This window comes from Onychostoma macrolepis, chromosome 12 (genome assembly GCF_012432095.1).
Source record: "Onychostoma macrolepis isolate SWU-2019 chromosome 12, ASM1243209v1, whole genome shotgun sequence".
Classification (NCBI taxonomy): domain Eukaryota; kingdom Metazoa; phylum Chordata; class Actinopteri; order Cypriniformes; family Cyprinidae; genus Onychostoma; species Onychostoma macrolepis.
Window position 1 is genome coordinate 3840577 of NC_081166.1, and position 12456 is coordinate 3853032.

A 12456-nucleotide genomic window follows, 5' to 3' on the forward strand; every position below is an offset into this window, starting at 1 on the left:
TAAACTTTTTCCATCAGGGCCTGAGAAGGAGCAATCAAATATGTGATTATGTGTATGAATAAACATAATTTTTGGTCTTTCCCGTTATACAGATGACCATTCCAGAGTGATTTTAACACAGATGGATGGAGTCCCATGTTCAGATTATATCAATGCATCATATATCGATGTAAGTGATTTGTAAAGCTGTAGAAGTGCATCAGTGTTCAAACATGCATTCATATGGACTTATTCACAATACAGTTCTTGGGAATGTGAATGTAAAACATATGTTTTTTTTTTTAACGCATTGCATTATTTAGTGAAGCAAAATATATGCTCCCCTGTTTGCATTTAAATGTTGGTTTCATAATCTAGTTCTTCGTTCTTCCCAGGGTTATACAGATAAGAATAAGTTCATTGCAGCACAAGGTAAGTGCATCTAAATGTAAAAATAAGATTTAGTGAGCAGTCACATGACTGACAAGAGTTTGAGTAGCTATAATAAGACTCGATAAGATGACCTCTGTGTTTCAGGTCCGAAACAAGACACAGTCGCAGACTTCTGGAGAATGATATGGGAACAGAAATCAGCTACTATTGTAATGCTAACTAATCTGAAAGAGAGAAAAGAGGTATGTGTCCTTTTTTGGATTTCTGGTCCGTTTCCTTTTGCCATGACTACTTGTAGTGACTATCTGCGCACATTAATGGCCCTAAATGAGAAATATTTACCAAATTCCAAAAAGAAATACTTTGTTTAACCAGTATTTTGAGCAGTTTCAAAATCAAATTTGAGTTGAATTGACCCAGAACATAACAGGAGTATTAAATAAATCAGATTTCTGAACGCTGCATTAAATAAAGAATATATTATAAATGAAACATTATAATTTTAAAACGTATTACATTTTTGCACAGCCTTCATACTTATTCCATATTGTTTAAAAAATCATCAGTATGCAAATAAAATCACTACAGACCCAGTAAATTATATTTGATTTCACTTCAGTGCCTCAGTAATAAGCCACAAGTGTTTCCGTTTCGATCGTCTCTGATGTTCAGATGTCACAGGACTCCTCTTTCTCTCCTCTCCATCACAGCCGTGAACGTCTCTAGAAAGACAAATCAATAAGACACAGAACGGAGTGGAGATTAAAATCAGCTTTGGGTCGGGCTTGGAATCGATGATTTTAATAATGGCTGATAAAGCTCTCTCTGGCTTTAACCTAATTAGTCGGCAAACTCTCATTAAGAGAGATTTATCCTGCGCTCTCGGGCTGGATAATGCTGATTGACAGACAGACTGTTTTAAGAGCTCAGATTAGCATCATGGTGTCTTAGAAGTCACCTTTACTCCTCTAATGCACTTACAGCTGCTCAGTGCCGGGGTTGGACTGATTTACTCTACAGGATTGACATGTAATGCGTTTATGTTTATCTACAGAGTGAAATGTTTTGACCTCCTGTTTTATAATGATTAGCAAAAGACATTGCTATATCTATCTATCTATCTATCTATCTATCTATCTATCTATCTATCTATCTATCTATCTAAAGATATTAAATATAATAATGGTAACTATTAGCAGCTATATTATTATGAATACAAAACATTTATTTTAATATTTTCAAAGCTGTGAAAGAAAGAAAGACATACAATTGGAAATAAAATAAAATAAAATAACAGTAACTATATTAACAGCTATATTTTTATTACTACCAAAGCAATGCAGGTTAGCTGCATTCATTCATTCATTCATTTACACGTATAAAATATTTATTTTAATAGTAACATTTAAAAAAGAAAGTAGTTAGAAAAACTAATATAATGGTAGCTATATTTTAAGTACATTTATTTAATACAAGAACAAAATATATTTGTTTTAATATTAATAAAATTACAAAAGAAAGAAAGAAATAAACTAATATACTGGTAATTATACTAGCAGTAGCAGCTATAGTTTTGCTACTAAAGCAATGCAGGTTGGCTGGATTTTTATTAGGTTAATTTTTATTTATTTATTTAAGAAAAGTAAAAAAGACAAAAAGAAATTAAGAAATAAACTAAAATAACTTATTTAATGTATTTATTTATAATTACATTTATTCAATACAAGTAAGAAAAATATTTATTTTAATCGTAATACAATTGAAGAAGAAAGTAAGAAATAAGCTAAAAAAATGGTAACTATTAGCAGCAAAATTTTTGCAGTGCAATTTGCAATTTTATTAGCTTCGTTTTTATTCATATATTATTACATTTATGTTGAGAAAATCATTTAAAAGAAGAAGTGAGACATAAACTGTACTAATGGTAACTAGTCGTATAATTGTGCTGTGTTTTTCTCCGCAGGATAAGTGTTATCAGTATTGGCCTGATCAGGGATGCTGGACGTACGGTAACGTTCGTGTTGCTGTGGAAGACTTTACAGTTCTGGTGGACTACACCATACGCAAATTCTGTGTGCAATATGTAAGTCTGAACACAAGCTAGAGATATAATGTCTGCTGTACGTCATATATGTGTATGATTCTGTAGGGGATTTTCTCTGTTAATTCTGTATTCGTGGCTTATCAACGGTCTGCTTTGTTTGTGCGTGTATATGTGTGTTGTTTCCTGTGTCACCACACTCTCGCCCATCTCTGTGTCCACCGCAGCAGGCCAGCGACGGCACCAAAACACCTCGTCTGGTCACGCAGCTTCACTTCACCAGCTGGCCGGACTTCGGCGTTCCCTTCTCGCCCATCGGCATGCTGAAGTTCCTGAAGAAGGTGAAGCAGGTGAACCCGTCGTACGCCGGGCCCATCGTGGTGCACTGCAGGTGGGTTGTGTTTCACGTTACTGCTGTACTCTTAACAGACTCTACTCGACTGTGACCAGAATATAAGGCGAGAACCTGAGCTGTGGAGAACGACTTGTCTGGTGTGAAGTCTGATTATTTATATGTGAAGTGTGACACATTTTGGTCTGTGAGATCTTCATGTGAAGATGTGCGTGATGTTTTGACCCTTGCTGCGTCTTGTTCTCTATTTTATAAAGATTAACTCAAAACTGTAGTTTAAAACTATTTTCTTCTACATATATATAAAACTAACACCTTTTCAAGATATGACATTGACTTTTTATTAGCTATGTTATTATATAATGTTCAATTAAAAGTCAATGTAATCATTAACCTAATTATACTACTAATTATAGTACTATTACTAATATTAACATATGACTAATACTGGTGCTATAGCTTCTTTGCAAGATTTGACATTTGGACTTTTTATTAGCTATGTTATGATGTATAATGCTCAATTAAAAGTCATTGTTAATTGAATTCAATGTTAACATAATTAAAAAGCAAAATTATTGTAATATATTTGCACTATATCAAAGCAATTAGCTTCAGAAAATGATTATAGAAATATAGAATTATTGAGAAATTATAGAATAATATATATGGTAACACTTTACAATAAGGGTACATGAATAATCACATACTAATGCCTAAATGAATACTTAATTCAACACATACTAATGATTATTAAGGGAGTTTACTAATTATGAACTATCCTTAACTGCAGCTGGAGTCATACGGATTCATGCATGAATAACGGCAGCCTTAACTACATGTTAGTACATGTTTGATAGTTAATGCATTAATTAACATTTATGGGTAAACTAAATCAAACAGCCTCTTTAAGAAGGACTTACTTTTGAGTCCATATTTGATTTTGACATGACTTTACTTGAGGAGGCCCAATCATAATTAATTCACTGTTAACTACTTACTGAACTGAGCTCATGATTTATGTTTTTAAAACATTAAAACAAATGTTCTTTGTGGGTTGGGTTTTTTATTATTTTTTTTATTAATCTGTGTATAAGACACAATAGGGTGAGTTTAAAGGGAAAGAGATGAAGATAAAACAGACAAGATCACAGATCAGTCATTAGTGCATTTAGTATTTTCTACACTTGATGAGGAGGATCAACTAATCCTTTGCCACCCAATGTTTATGACAAAGCTGAAGATGTCAAATGCTCAAATTATGAAAGTATTCAATTATTTAATTTCAAAGTCAGAGTATTTCTTATTCCTTCTTAAAGAGGCTGTTTGATTTAGTACTAACTAAATGACTAGATGTACTAACATGTAGTTAAGGCTGCCGTTATTCATGCATGAATCCGTATGACTCCATACTGTAGTTAAGGATAGCTCTTCGTTTGTTCATATTTAGTTAACTCCCTTAATAATCATTAATATGCGATGAATTAAGTATGAATTTGAGCATTAGTACATGATTATTCATGTACCCTTATTGTAAAGTGTTACCATGTGTGCGTGTGTATATATATATATATATATATATATATACGTATGTATGTATATGTGTATATATATGTATGTATGTATATGTGTATATATATATATGTATGTATATGTGTATATATATATATATATATATGTATGTATATGTGTATGTGTATATATATATATGTATGTATATATATATATATATATATATATATATATATATATATATATATATATATATATATATATATATATATATATGTATATATATGTGTATATATATGTATGTATGTATATGTATATATATATATATATGTATGTATATGTGTATGTGTATATATATATATGTATGTATATGTGTATATATGTATACTGTGTATATTTATGTGTATATATAAAGACACACTCATACAACATATATTTTGAAAATATTTACTTGTATATATTAATATTCATATACATTTGATCATATATGAATATATTTAATATATTTAATATATAAACGTAATATATTTTTCTTAAATATATACATGCGTGTGTATTTATATATACATAATAAATATACACAGTACACACACACATATTATGTAATCAAAACTTTTATTTTGGATGCGATTAATTGTTTGACAGCACTGCATATCTGGACTCTTTTGATTTTTGTCTGTATCTCATTAAAAGCTTCTTTTTTTTTTCTCCTAACATTTTGACATTGAAGCTTTATCAAGAGCCCAAAGTTCCTGATCAAACTTCTTACTTTCACAAAGTAACAATAACTTGCACATTTGAATTTAAATTTTAGTGGACAAATTTTACATAACTTCCATCCACAGTAATTATTTTTGAGACCTTGAAGACCCTTTTTGCGTCTGTCTGTCACGCATGCATAATTTATTTTATCAGACAATGATATACATTATTCAGAACGATTAGCATGTAATTTGAATTGGGTGAATGAAGGTCTTTTCTCGCTGCTGATTGGTCATATATATAAAGTGAATTGATGTAGGTCAGTGGCTGTGTTGCTGACACAATGGCCGGTCTGTCCTCTCGTCATCAGTGTCTGTGTCACAGTGTTGACCGTCTGCCTTCTTCCTGTGTCCTGAACAACCAAACACAGCGTCAGCAATACCAAACACTTGACTTCAGTTCCTGTCAAAAGCCCTATTGAGGGTTTGTTCGTTCATTCGGTTGATCACTCGTGCCCTCTAGTGGTCAAAATGTTTGTCTGACAAAGATCATTTTGAGTGTTTGTTATTGCTTGTGTGTAGATATATTGCTGAGTGTGCGAATATTCCTCACTTGCAATTATTGTGAATTTATTTGAAGTAAAAACTTTATGAAATCTGTTTCATGATGTTAATGAGAATGTCACTTACAAAAAAGGTGTCTAAATTTGTGTCTTGCAGGATTTCACCAAAATTTTGAGTTTCAATTGTTACAGTGAGAGTAGCAGTTAAAAATTAATTTTAGTTTGAATTAAATTACAACCCATAATGTATTTGTGCATGTTTAATAATTTAATTCTCAGGAGTGGACCAAAAATGGCTATAATAATTTTCAACATAAAATGCTAAATAAATAAATGGTCTAAATATAGTATAATACTTATATTTTAAAATATAATATAAAACAAAAGAGAAAATTCTAAAAATTCTATTAGAAAAATGATTGATGTTTATCCACCAAGACCACTGATGTATATTGTGAAAAGTGGTAAATAATATAATATAATATAATCATATTTATATTTCTAAATATATTATAAAATACAATTTTATTTTTTGATCCATTGAGGTCATTGATGCTTATTATGAAAAAGCGGTAAATAAATTCATAAATAAACAATTAAACATAGTCTGAGTATAATATTTGTATTTCTAAATATAATGTTAAATAAAAACATATATAAAATATTCTGCTAAAAATATTTTTATCCATCAAGGTCTCTGTATGATTACTTTAATGATTTGGTTTTCAGGAGTAGACCATTAATTTATTTTAATATTAATATTAATTTTAATACATTTTATAATTTTAAAGTGAACATAAGAAAGAAAGAGAAAAATGGTTGTCTAAAAATAATATAAAATAAAAAGATGTTTATATATCAAGATCATTGATTTATATTGTGAAAAAGTGGTCTCTGTATGATAATTGTTTCCAAAAGAAGGGTTGAAAAAAATCATATTTTTGGAAAAACCTGCATTGATAATATCATTCACAGCAAGAGCAGTAAAGTAAATGATATCATGTTGTCATATTGTTTATGTTGTGAATAACTGTGTCCGTGTTGTTTGTCTGTCAGTGCCGGCGTGGGCAGGACAGGAACGTTCATCGTCATCGATGCCATGATTGACATGATGTACGCAGAAAAGAATGTGGACGTCTTCGGTTTCGTGTCACGAATACGAGAACAGAGATCGCAGCTCGTTCAGACGGATGTGAGTAGAGCACGTCATTGGTTTTTGCATGATTTTGTTTATCTACTGTACCTTGTTATTATAGAAAGAACAGGTGACAGAAGTAGTACCTAGAAGTCATACACGTTTAACTCTGTACTGAAAATCTGGTTTGTGTTGTAGTTGCAGTACTCCTTCATCTATCAGGCTCTGCTGGAGTACTTCCTGTACGGAGACACGGAGCTGGACGTTTCTTCTCTGGAGGGTCACCTGCACAAACTTCACAACACCAGTGCGCCGCTGGACCGCGTGGGCCTGGAGGAAGAGTTTAAGGTGAGGATATCAGTGGTGTGCAATTGTTTACTGATCTGGTTTTAACAGATTGTTAATGCATTTTTAACGTTGGCTTTGCAGAAACTGACAAACATGCGTATAATGAAGGAAAACATGAGGACGGGCAACCTGCCTGCCAACATGAAGAAGAACAGAGTCCTTCAGATTATTCCATGTGAGTTTAAGATCATCTGTGCTTGTGAAGATCAAAACCCTACAAACAAACCTAAAAGTGGCTGTAAAACATATTTAATCTCTTCCTTCCATCTAAAATGTATGCTGGCTTGTTTACAAGGAAGTTAATCAGAAATCTCTCTTCCTTTTCCTGTTCTGCCTGTGACTTCAGTTGTAATGGTGAGACAGGCAGTTCAAAACACCAGAGGTTTTGCTCGAGGTCAATTTTTGTCTTTTCTCATTCATTTGTTCAGATGATTTTAACCGAGTCATCCTTTCGATGAAGAGAGGGCAGGAGTTCACCGATTATATCAACGCATCTTTCATTGATGTGAGTTTTTCACTACTCTTTTCAAATTAAAGGGGCGGGTTGTAATAAAAATATTATGAAAATGTTTTCTTTTGAAATAAGTCCACAACGTTTTAAGTAAATGAGGTCAATTTGATGTTTTTTCTTTTTTTCTTTTTTCATTTAAAAAATTCAGAAAGTTTTCTTGTGTACTTGGGTTACTCTATGACTGGGTCCGAAATTAACTTTTTGCCAGTTTACCACCGACCATGAACCTGTATTTTCATTATTTTTCTTAAAATTTAATATTTGTGTCCTTATGACAGTGGAATTATTTAGCTATTTTTCCATGCATAATAGTGACAATCTGTTATCTAAAGAAGTTATAATAATAAAAAAAGAAGGATGGCCCTGTATATGTATGTATGTGTGTGTGTGTGTGTGTGTGTGTGTGTATACACGTGTGTGTGTGTGTGTATATGTATATATATATATATATATATATATATATACCGTATATATATATAATATATATACACTGATCAAAAATACAGAAAAAAACCCATTAATATTGTGAAATCTTATTGCAATTTCTAATATTGGTTTCCTATTTTAATATACTTTAAAATATAATTTATTTCTGTGATGCAGCGCTGAATTTTCAGCATCATTACTCCAGTCTTCAGTGTCACATGATCCTTCAGAAATCATTCTAATATGCTGATTTGCTGCTCAAGATACACATCTAATTATTATAAATGATCAAAATATTTATGCTGCTGAATATTTTTGTGGAAACTGTGATACATTTTTTTCAGGATTCTTTGATGAATAGAAAGTTCAGAAGAACAGCATTTATCTTTTGTAACGTTGTAAATGTCTTTAATGTCACTTTTGAGCAATTTATTACGTTGCAGTTCCTAATAAACTGTGAAGTTATTGTTTTATTTACACTCCAAAGCCAGTTTGTATTGGTCTGCAGTGCTCATATTATCTTCATGTGTTGGTGTTTTGCAGGGGTACCGGCAGAAGGACTATTTCATCGCCACACAGGGTCCTCTGGCGCACACGGTGGATGATTTCTGGAGGATGGTTTGGGAATGGAAGTGTCACTCAATCGTGATGCTGACAGAACTGCAGGAGAGAGATCAGGTATACACGCACACACATACACACACACTTTACAAATCCGCTCTCACACGACTTTCCAGAGCAAATCCTGTCAGCTTTGTCATTTGGTGTGTGTGTGTGTGTATGTTGCAGGACAAGTGTCTTCAGTACTGGCCTACAGAGGACTCAGTGACTTACGGAGACTTCACGGTGGAGATGAAAGGAGACACGCTGTGTGACACGTTCAGTCTCAGAGATCTGCTGCTCACATACGGCCCGGTGAGCATGCATTATGAGTTGATTTGCATTGCCATTTTTTATAATGTTTGCATTCTGCAATCAAACTCCATTTATGGAGTTAATATGTGAAGGACGCTGGTATGAATTGCAATGCATGTTGGTGTGTGTGTGTGTGTTCCTTATAGGAAAAGCAGACACGTTTGGTTCGGCACTTTCATTTCCACGGCTGGCCAGAGATCGGGATCCCAGCCGAGGGTAAAGGGATGATCGACATCATCGCAGCGGTGCAGAAACAACAGCAGCAGTCAGGCAACCACCCCATCGCCGTGCACTGCAGGTACAGGAACACCACAGATTCCCAAGCAGCTGAAGCACTTTGACCTAAAATATTTACAGTACTTGAAGTACTTGAAGTTAATATTTCAGTAATTTGTTACTGAACTTTTATTTATGAACTTTAAAATTAACTTTTATTTAAAAATTCTCTGCATTTTTTTATTTTTACAGTTCAATTAATCAATTCACAAACTCCTTGAAGTTTTGGGATACTGTGCTCTAGACTAATTAGAGCTGTACTGATTATAATTAATAAAGATTAATCCAAACCTTACCACTATAATAAAACATTTTCAGAATAAAATTTACTCATTTACTTTATCAATCATTTTTTAGCAATGAAGAAACAGTCACATATTTTTTTTCCCTTTTTATCCCCGCAACTGTTTATTTTAGTATCATTATAGTTTTACTGTTGTAGCTTTTTTTAATCCATTTTTAGTTTTATATTTTCAGTTTTCATTTCAATTTTTTACTTATAGAGAATGTGTTTTTTTTTTTTATTATTATTATTTTTAACCATTTTAGTACCTTTTTATATACATTTTTATTTCAGTTTTAGCTATTTTAGTGTATCAAGTTAAACTAGAATAAAATTAGTAATTTTGGCTTGTCAGCTAGCTGAAAAAAAAAAAAAAAAAAGATATATTATTTTATTTCAGTTAACTGCTATATTATTTCAAGTAACTAATATGGTTTAATAGGGTTAGGGTTATAATTGAACCCTTTAACGTGAATTTTATTATTAATATTATTCAACATTTGCATTTAATTGCAAACCTTTATAAAACTGAGGTTCTTGTGTTCTGTCAGTACTTTCCTGACTAGGCTATCTCTGTGGTGTGTTTTTGTGTGCTTTGCAGTGCCGGAGCGGGTCGGACCGGTACGTTTATCGCTCTCAGTAATATTCTGGAGCGAGTGAAAGCCGAGGGTTTGCTGGATGTGTTTCAGACTGTGAAGAGTTTACGAATGCAGCGGCCACACATGGTGCAGACAGTGGTCAGTGCAAACCTTCATACACTTCATATCCATTACACATTTGCATACACAATTCATCACAATCATCAAAAATTAATCACGTAATCAGTAGTTTCTGCCAAAATACTACAATAACACGGGTAACTCGCTGTTGTAATTGACCTCGTTCATCTCAAGATAAAATGTGACAAAACGGCTGAAGGATTCTGAAAGCATTAATAGGCAATTTAATTAATTATTAATAAATTACTTCATTATATAGATAATATAAGTAATATCAGGTAATAGAAATTCATTCAATAATAATGTACTTTATTAGTATAAATTAATTAGCAATATTTATTAAATTAATATGAATAATATTAAAACCATGATTAAATTAAAAAATATATATATATTTGTAGCAGCAATTTCATATTAATTTAATGTATTATGATTTAATACAAGTAATATACATGAATTAAATAACAATACAAATTATTACCATTAATTAGTAGTACTGATTAAATTAATATGATTAATATTATAACCCTTATTTAAAAATGTTTAATGGCAATTTCATATTAGTTTAAACATATATGATTTTATTATGATTTAATACAAGTAATATACATTAAGGAAATAATAATGTAATTTATTAGTATGGATACATTTTTAGTGTTGATTACATTCATATTATTAATATCACAACAACGATTACAAATTGTTAATGTAATTTCTAAAGAATTTACTTGTAATTAATTATTATTTTTATTTATAATTGATTAAATTAATCTGATTCATACTAAAATATATTATTATTGTAAATATAAACAATATCTTGTAATAAAAATCATAATTTAAATCATAAAAATATATATATATATATATATATATATATATATATATATATATATATATATATATATATATATATATATATATATATATATTTATTAATATGACAGTATTTCATAATATTTGACAACTGTGGTTACCATGGTAGATTTCTGAATGTAGTAATAAATTAATTGAAATAATCTCTAGGTGAAGTATGAATTCTTCTAAAATGGTTTATATTAATATTGTTCTTTCTTTCTGTCTGCAGGAACAGTATGATTTCTGCTACAGAGTGGTACAGGACTTTGTCGACATTTTCTCAGACTATGCCAATTTCAAATGATCTAATCTGCCTTAAATGTTTGAGTTTGATGCTTTTTTACACGTCAGTCGATCAGGATTTTACACGGCGACTGGAAGATAATTGCGCTCTATTTTGCTATGCACTTCTCCTCGATGTTACTAAAAGACCACATCTATCTGTAATATACTAAGGCTACTAAAGTTTTCAAAACTGTAAATTGTTTTGTCTCCTTCATAACATATTTAAATGGGTTATTTTATTTTGGTCTTTCTCATGACGGATCATTCCAGTTGGACTTCTGTTGTTATTGTAAAATAGTGTTTTGTCTGTTTATTTGTTCAACTAATTATTTTTATTTTTTATTAAGCGACTCATGTAGAATTTGTAAAGCTGTAGGTGGTTTGTATTTATGCACTGTCGCAGACAGGACGTCCTGCCAGATAAAACATGTATGTGAATGTTCCATGCCAATTTATTTATTCAGAGTTATCGTCTTACAATTTATGAAAGATATCGTGTCAAAAAGTTATTTTGTTCCTGTCTTTAACATTGTGCTCATCAGCCATTGCAAATGTGAACATTTTTGACTTTTTTTTTTTTGGTTTCAAAGCAGCAAATATACATAAAGCGATTGAGATTATTTAGGTTTGGCAGGATGCGGCTAAAGCATTGTTCGTAAGAAAGGCACAAACAAACACATTTACATGGTGTAACATCAGCAAGAATTTCCATTAGATGTGATCTTGCACAGAAACAACAACTGTATGAGACTGATGACCTTTGACCTTAAACGTCCTGCCTCTGTTTCCCTGAGAATGATGCTGAGAAAAACTGCACAGGTTTTTAAAGCACACACACCACTGATTGTTGCCTTGCAGAAGGCCAAGGATTTACAAATAAATGAACAAATGCATTATGAAATCACATCGTTGTCCTGTGTCTTATTTTTTAGTTGGATTTATTGGACACATAAAGGTTTAATCAGGTTTACAAAAAACTCATAAATGTTGATAATGTTTAATAATAAAGTAAAAATGCATATAAATGAAGAAAAATAACTGAATAAAAAAGGGTTCATACTGCCTAATAATAAAGTAATAATAATAAATTAAGATAATTAAAAACTATTATTTTTATTTTAATAAAAAATAAAATGATTAGTTAAAATATTAAAAATGGCTAAAT

General features: G+C 31.1%; 1 protein-coding gene across 7 annotated transcripts in view; it reads left to right on the forward strand.

Annotated features, from left to right (window-relative positions):
- ptprea (protein tyrosine phosphatase receptor type Ea) overlaps positions 1-12195 on the forward strand; it is an 85069-nt gene extending 72874 nt beyond the window's left edge. For 6 of the 7 annotated variants that reach the window (XM_058793557.1, XM_058793556.1, XM_058793560.1 and 3 more), the window contains 14 exons: positions 93-169; positions 375-411; positions 517-614; positions 2336-2455; positions 2641-2804; positions 6595-6730; positions 6872-7021; positions 7103-7196; positions 7450-7526; positions 8502-8636; positions 8748-8873; positions 9020-9171; positions 10034-10169; positions 11236-12195. In XM_058793557.1, the coding sequence (XP_058649540.1) occupies positions 93-169; positions 375-411; positions 517-614; positions 2336-2455; positions 2641-2804; positions 6595-6730; positions 6872-7021; positions 7103-7196; positions 7450-7526; positions 8502-8636; positions 8748-8873; positions 9020-9171; positions 10034-10169; positions 11236-11310 (1577 nt within the window). In that variant the 3' untranslated portion in view covers positions 11311-12195. The remainder of the gene's footprint in view (positions 1-92; positions 170-374; positions 412-516; positions 615-2335; positions 2456-2640; positions 2805-6594; positions 6731-6871; positions 7022-7102; positions 7197-7449; positions 7527-8501; positions 8637-8747; positions 8874-9019; positions 9172-10033; positions 10170-11235) is intronic. The other variant, XM_058793559.1, reaches the window with a different exon arrangement.
- Positions 12196-12456: the final 261 nt, after the last annotated feature.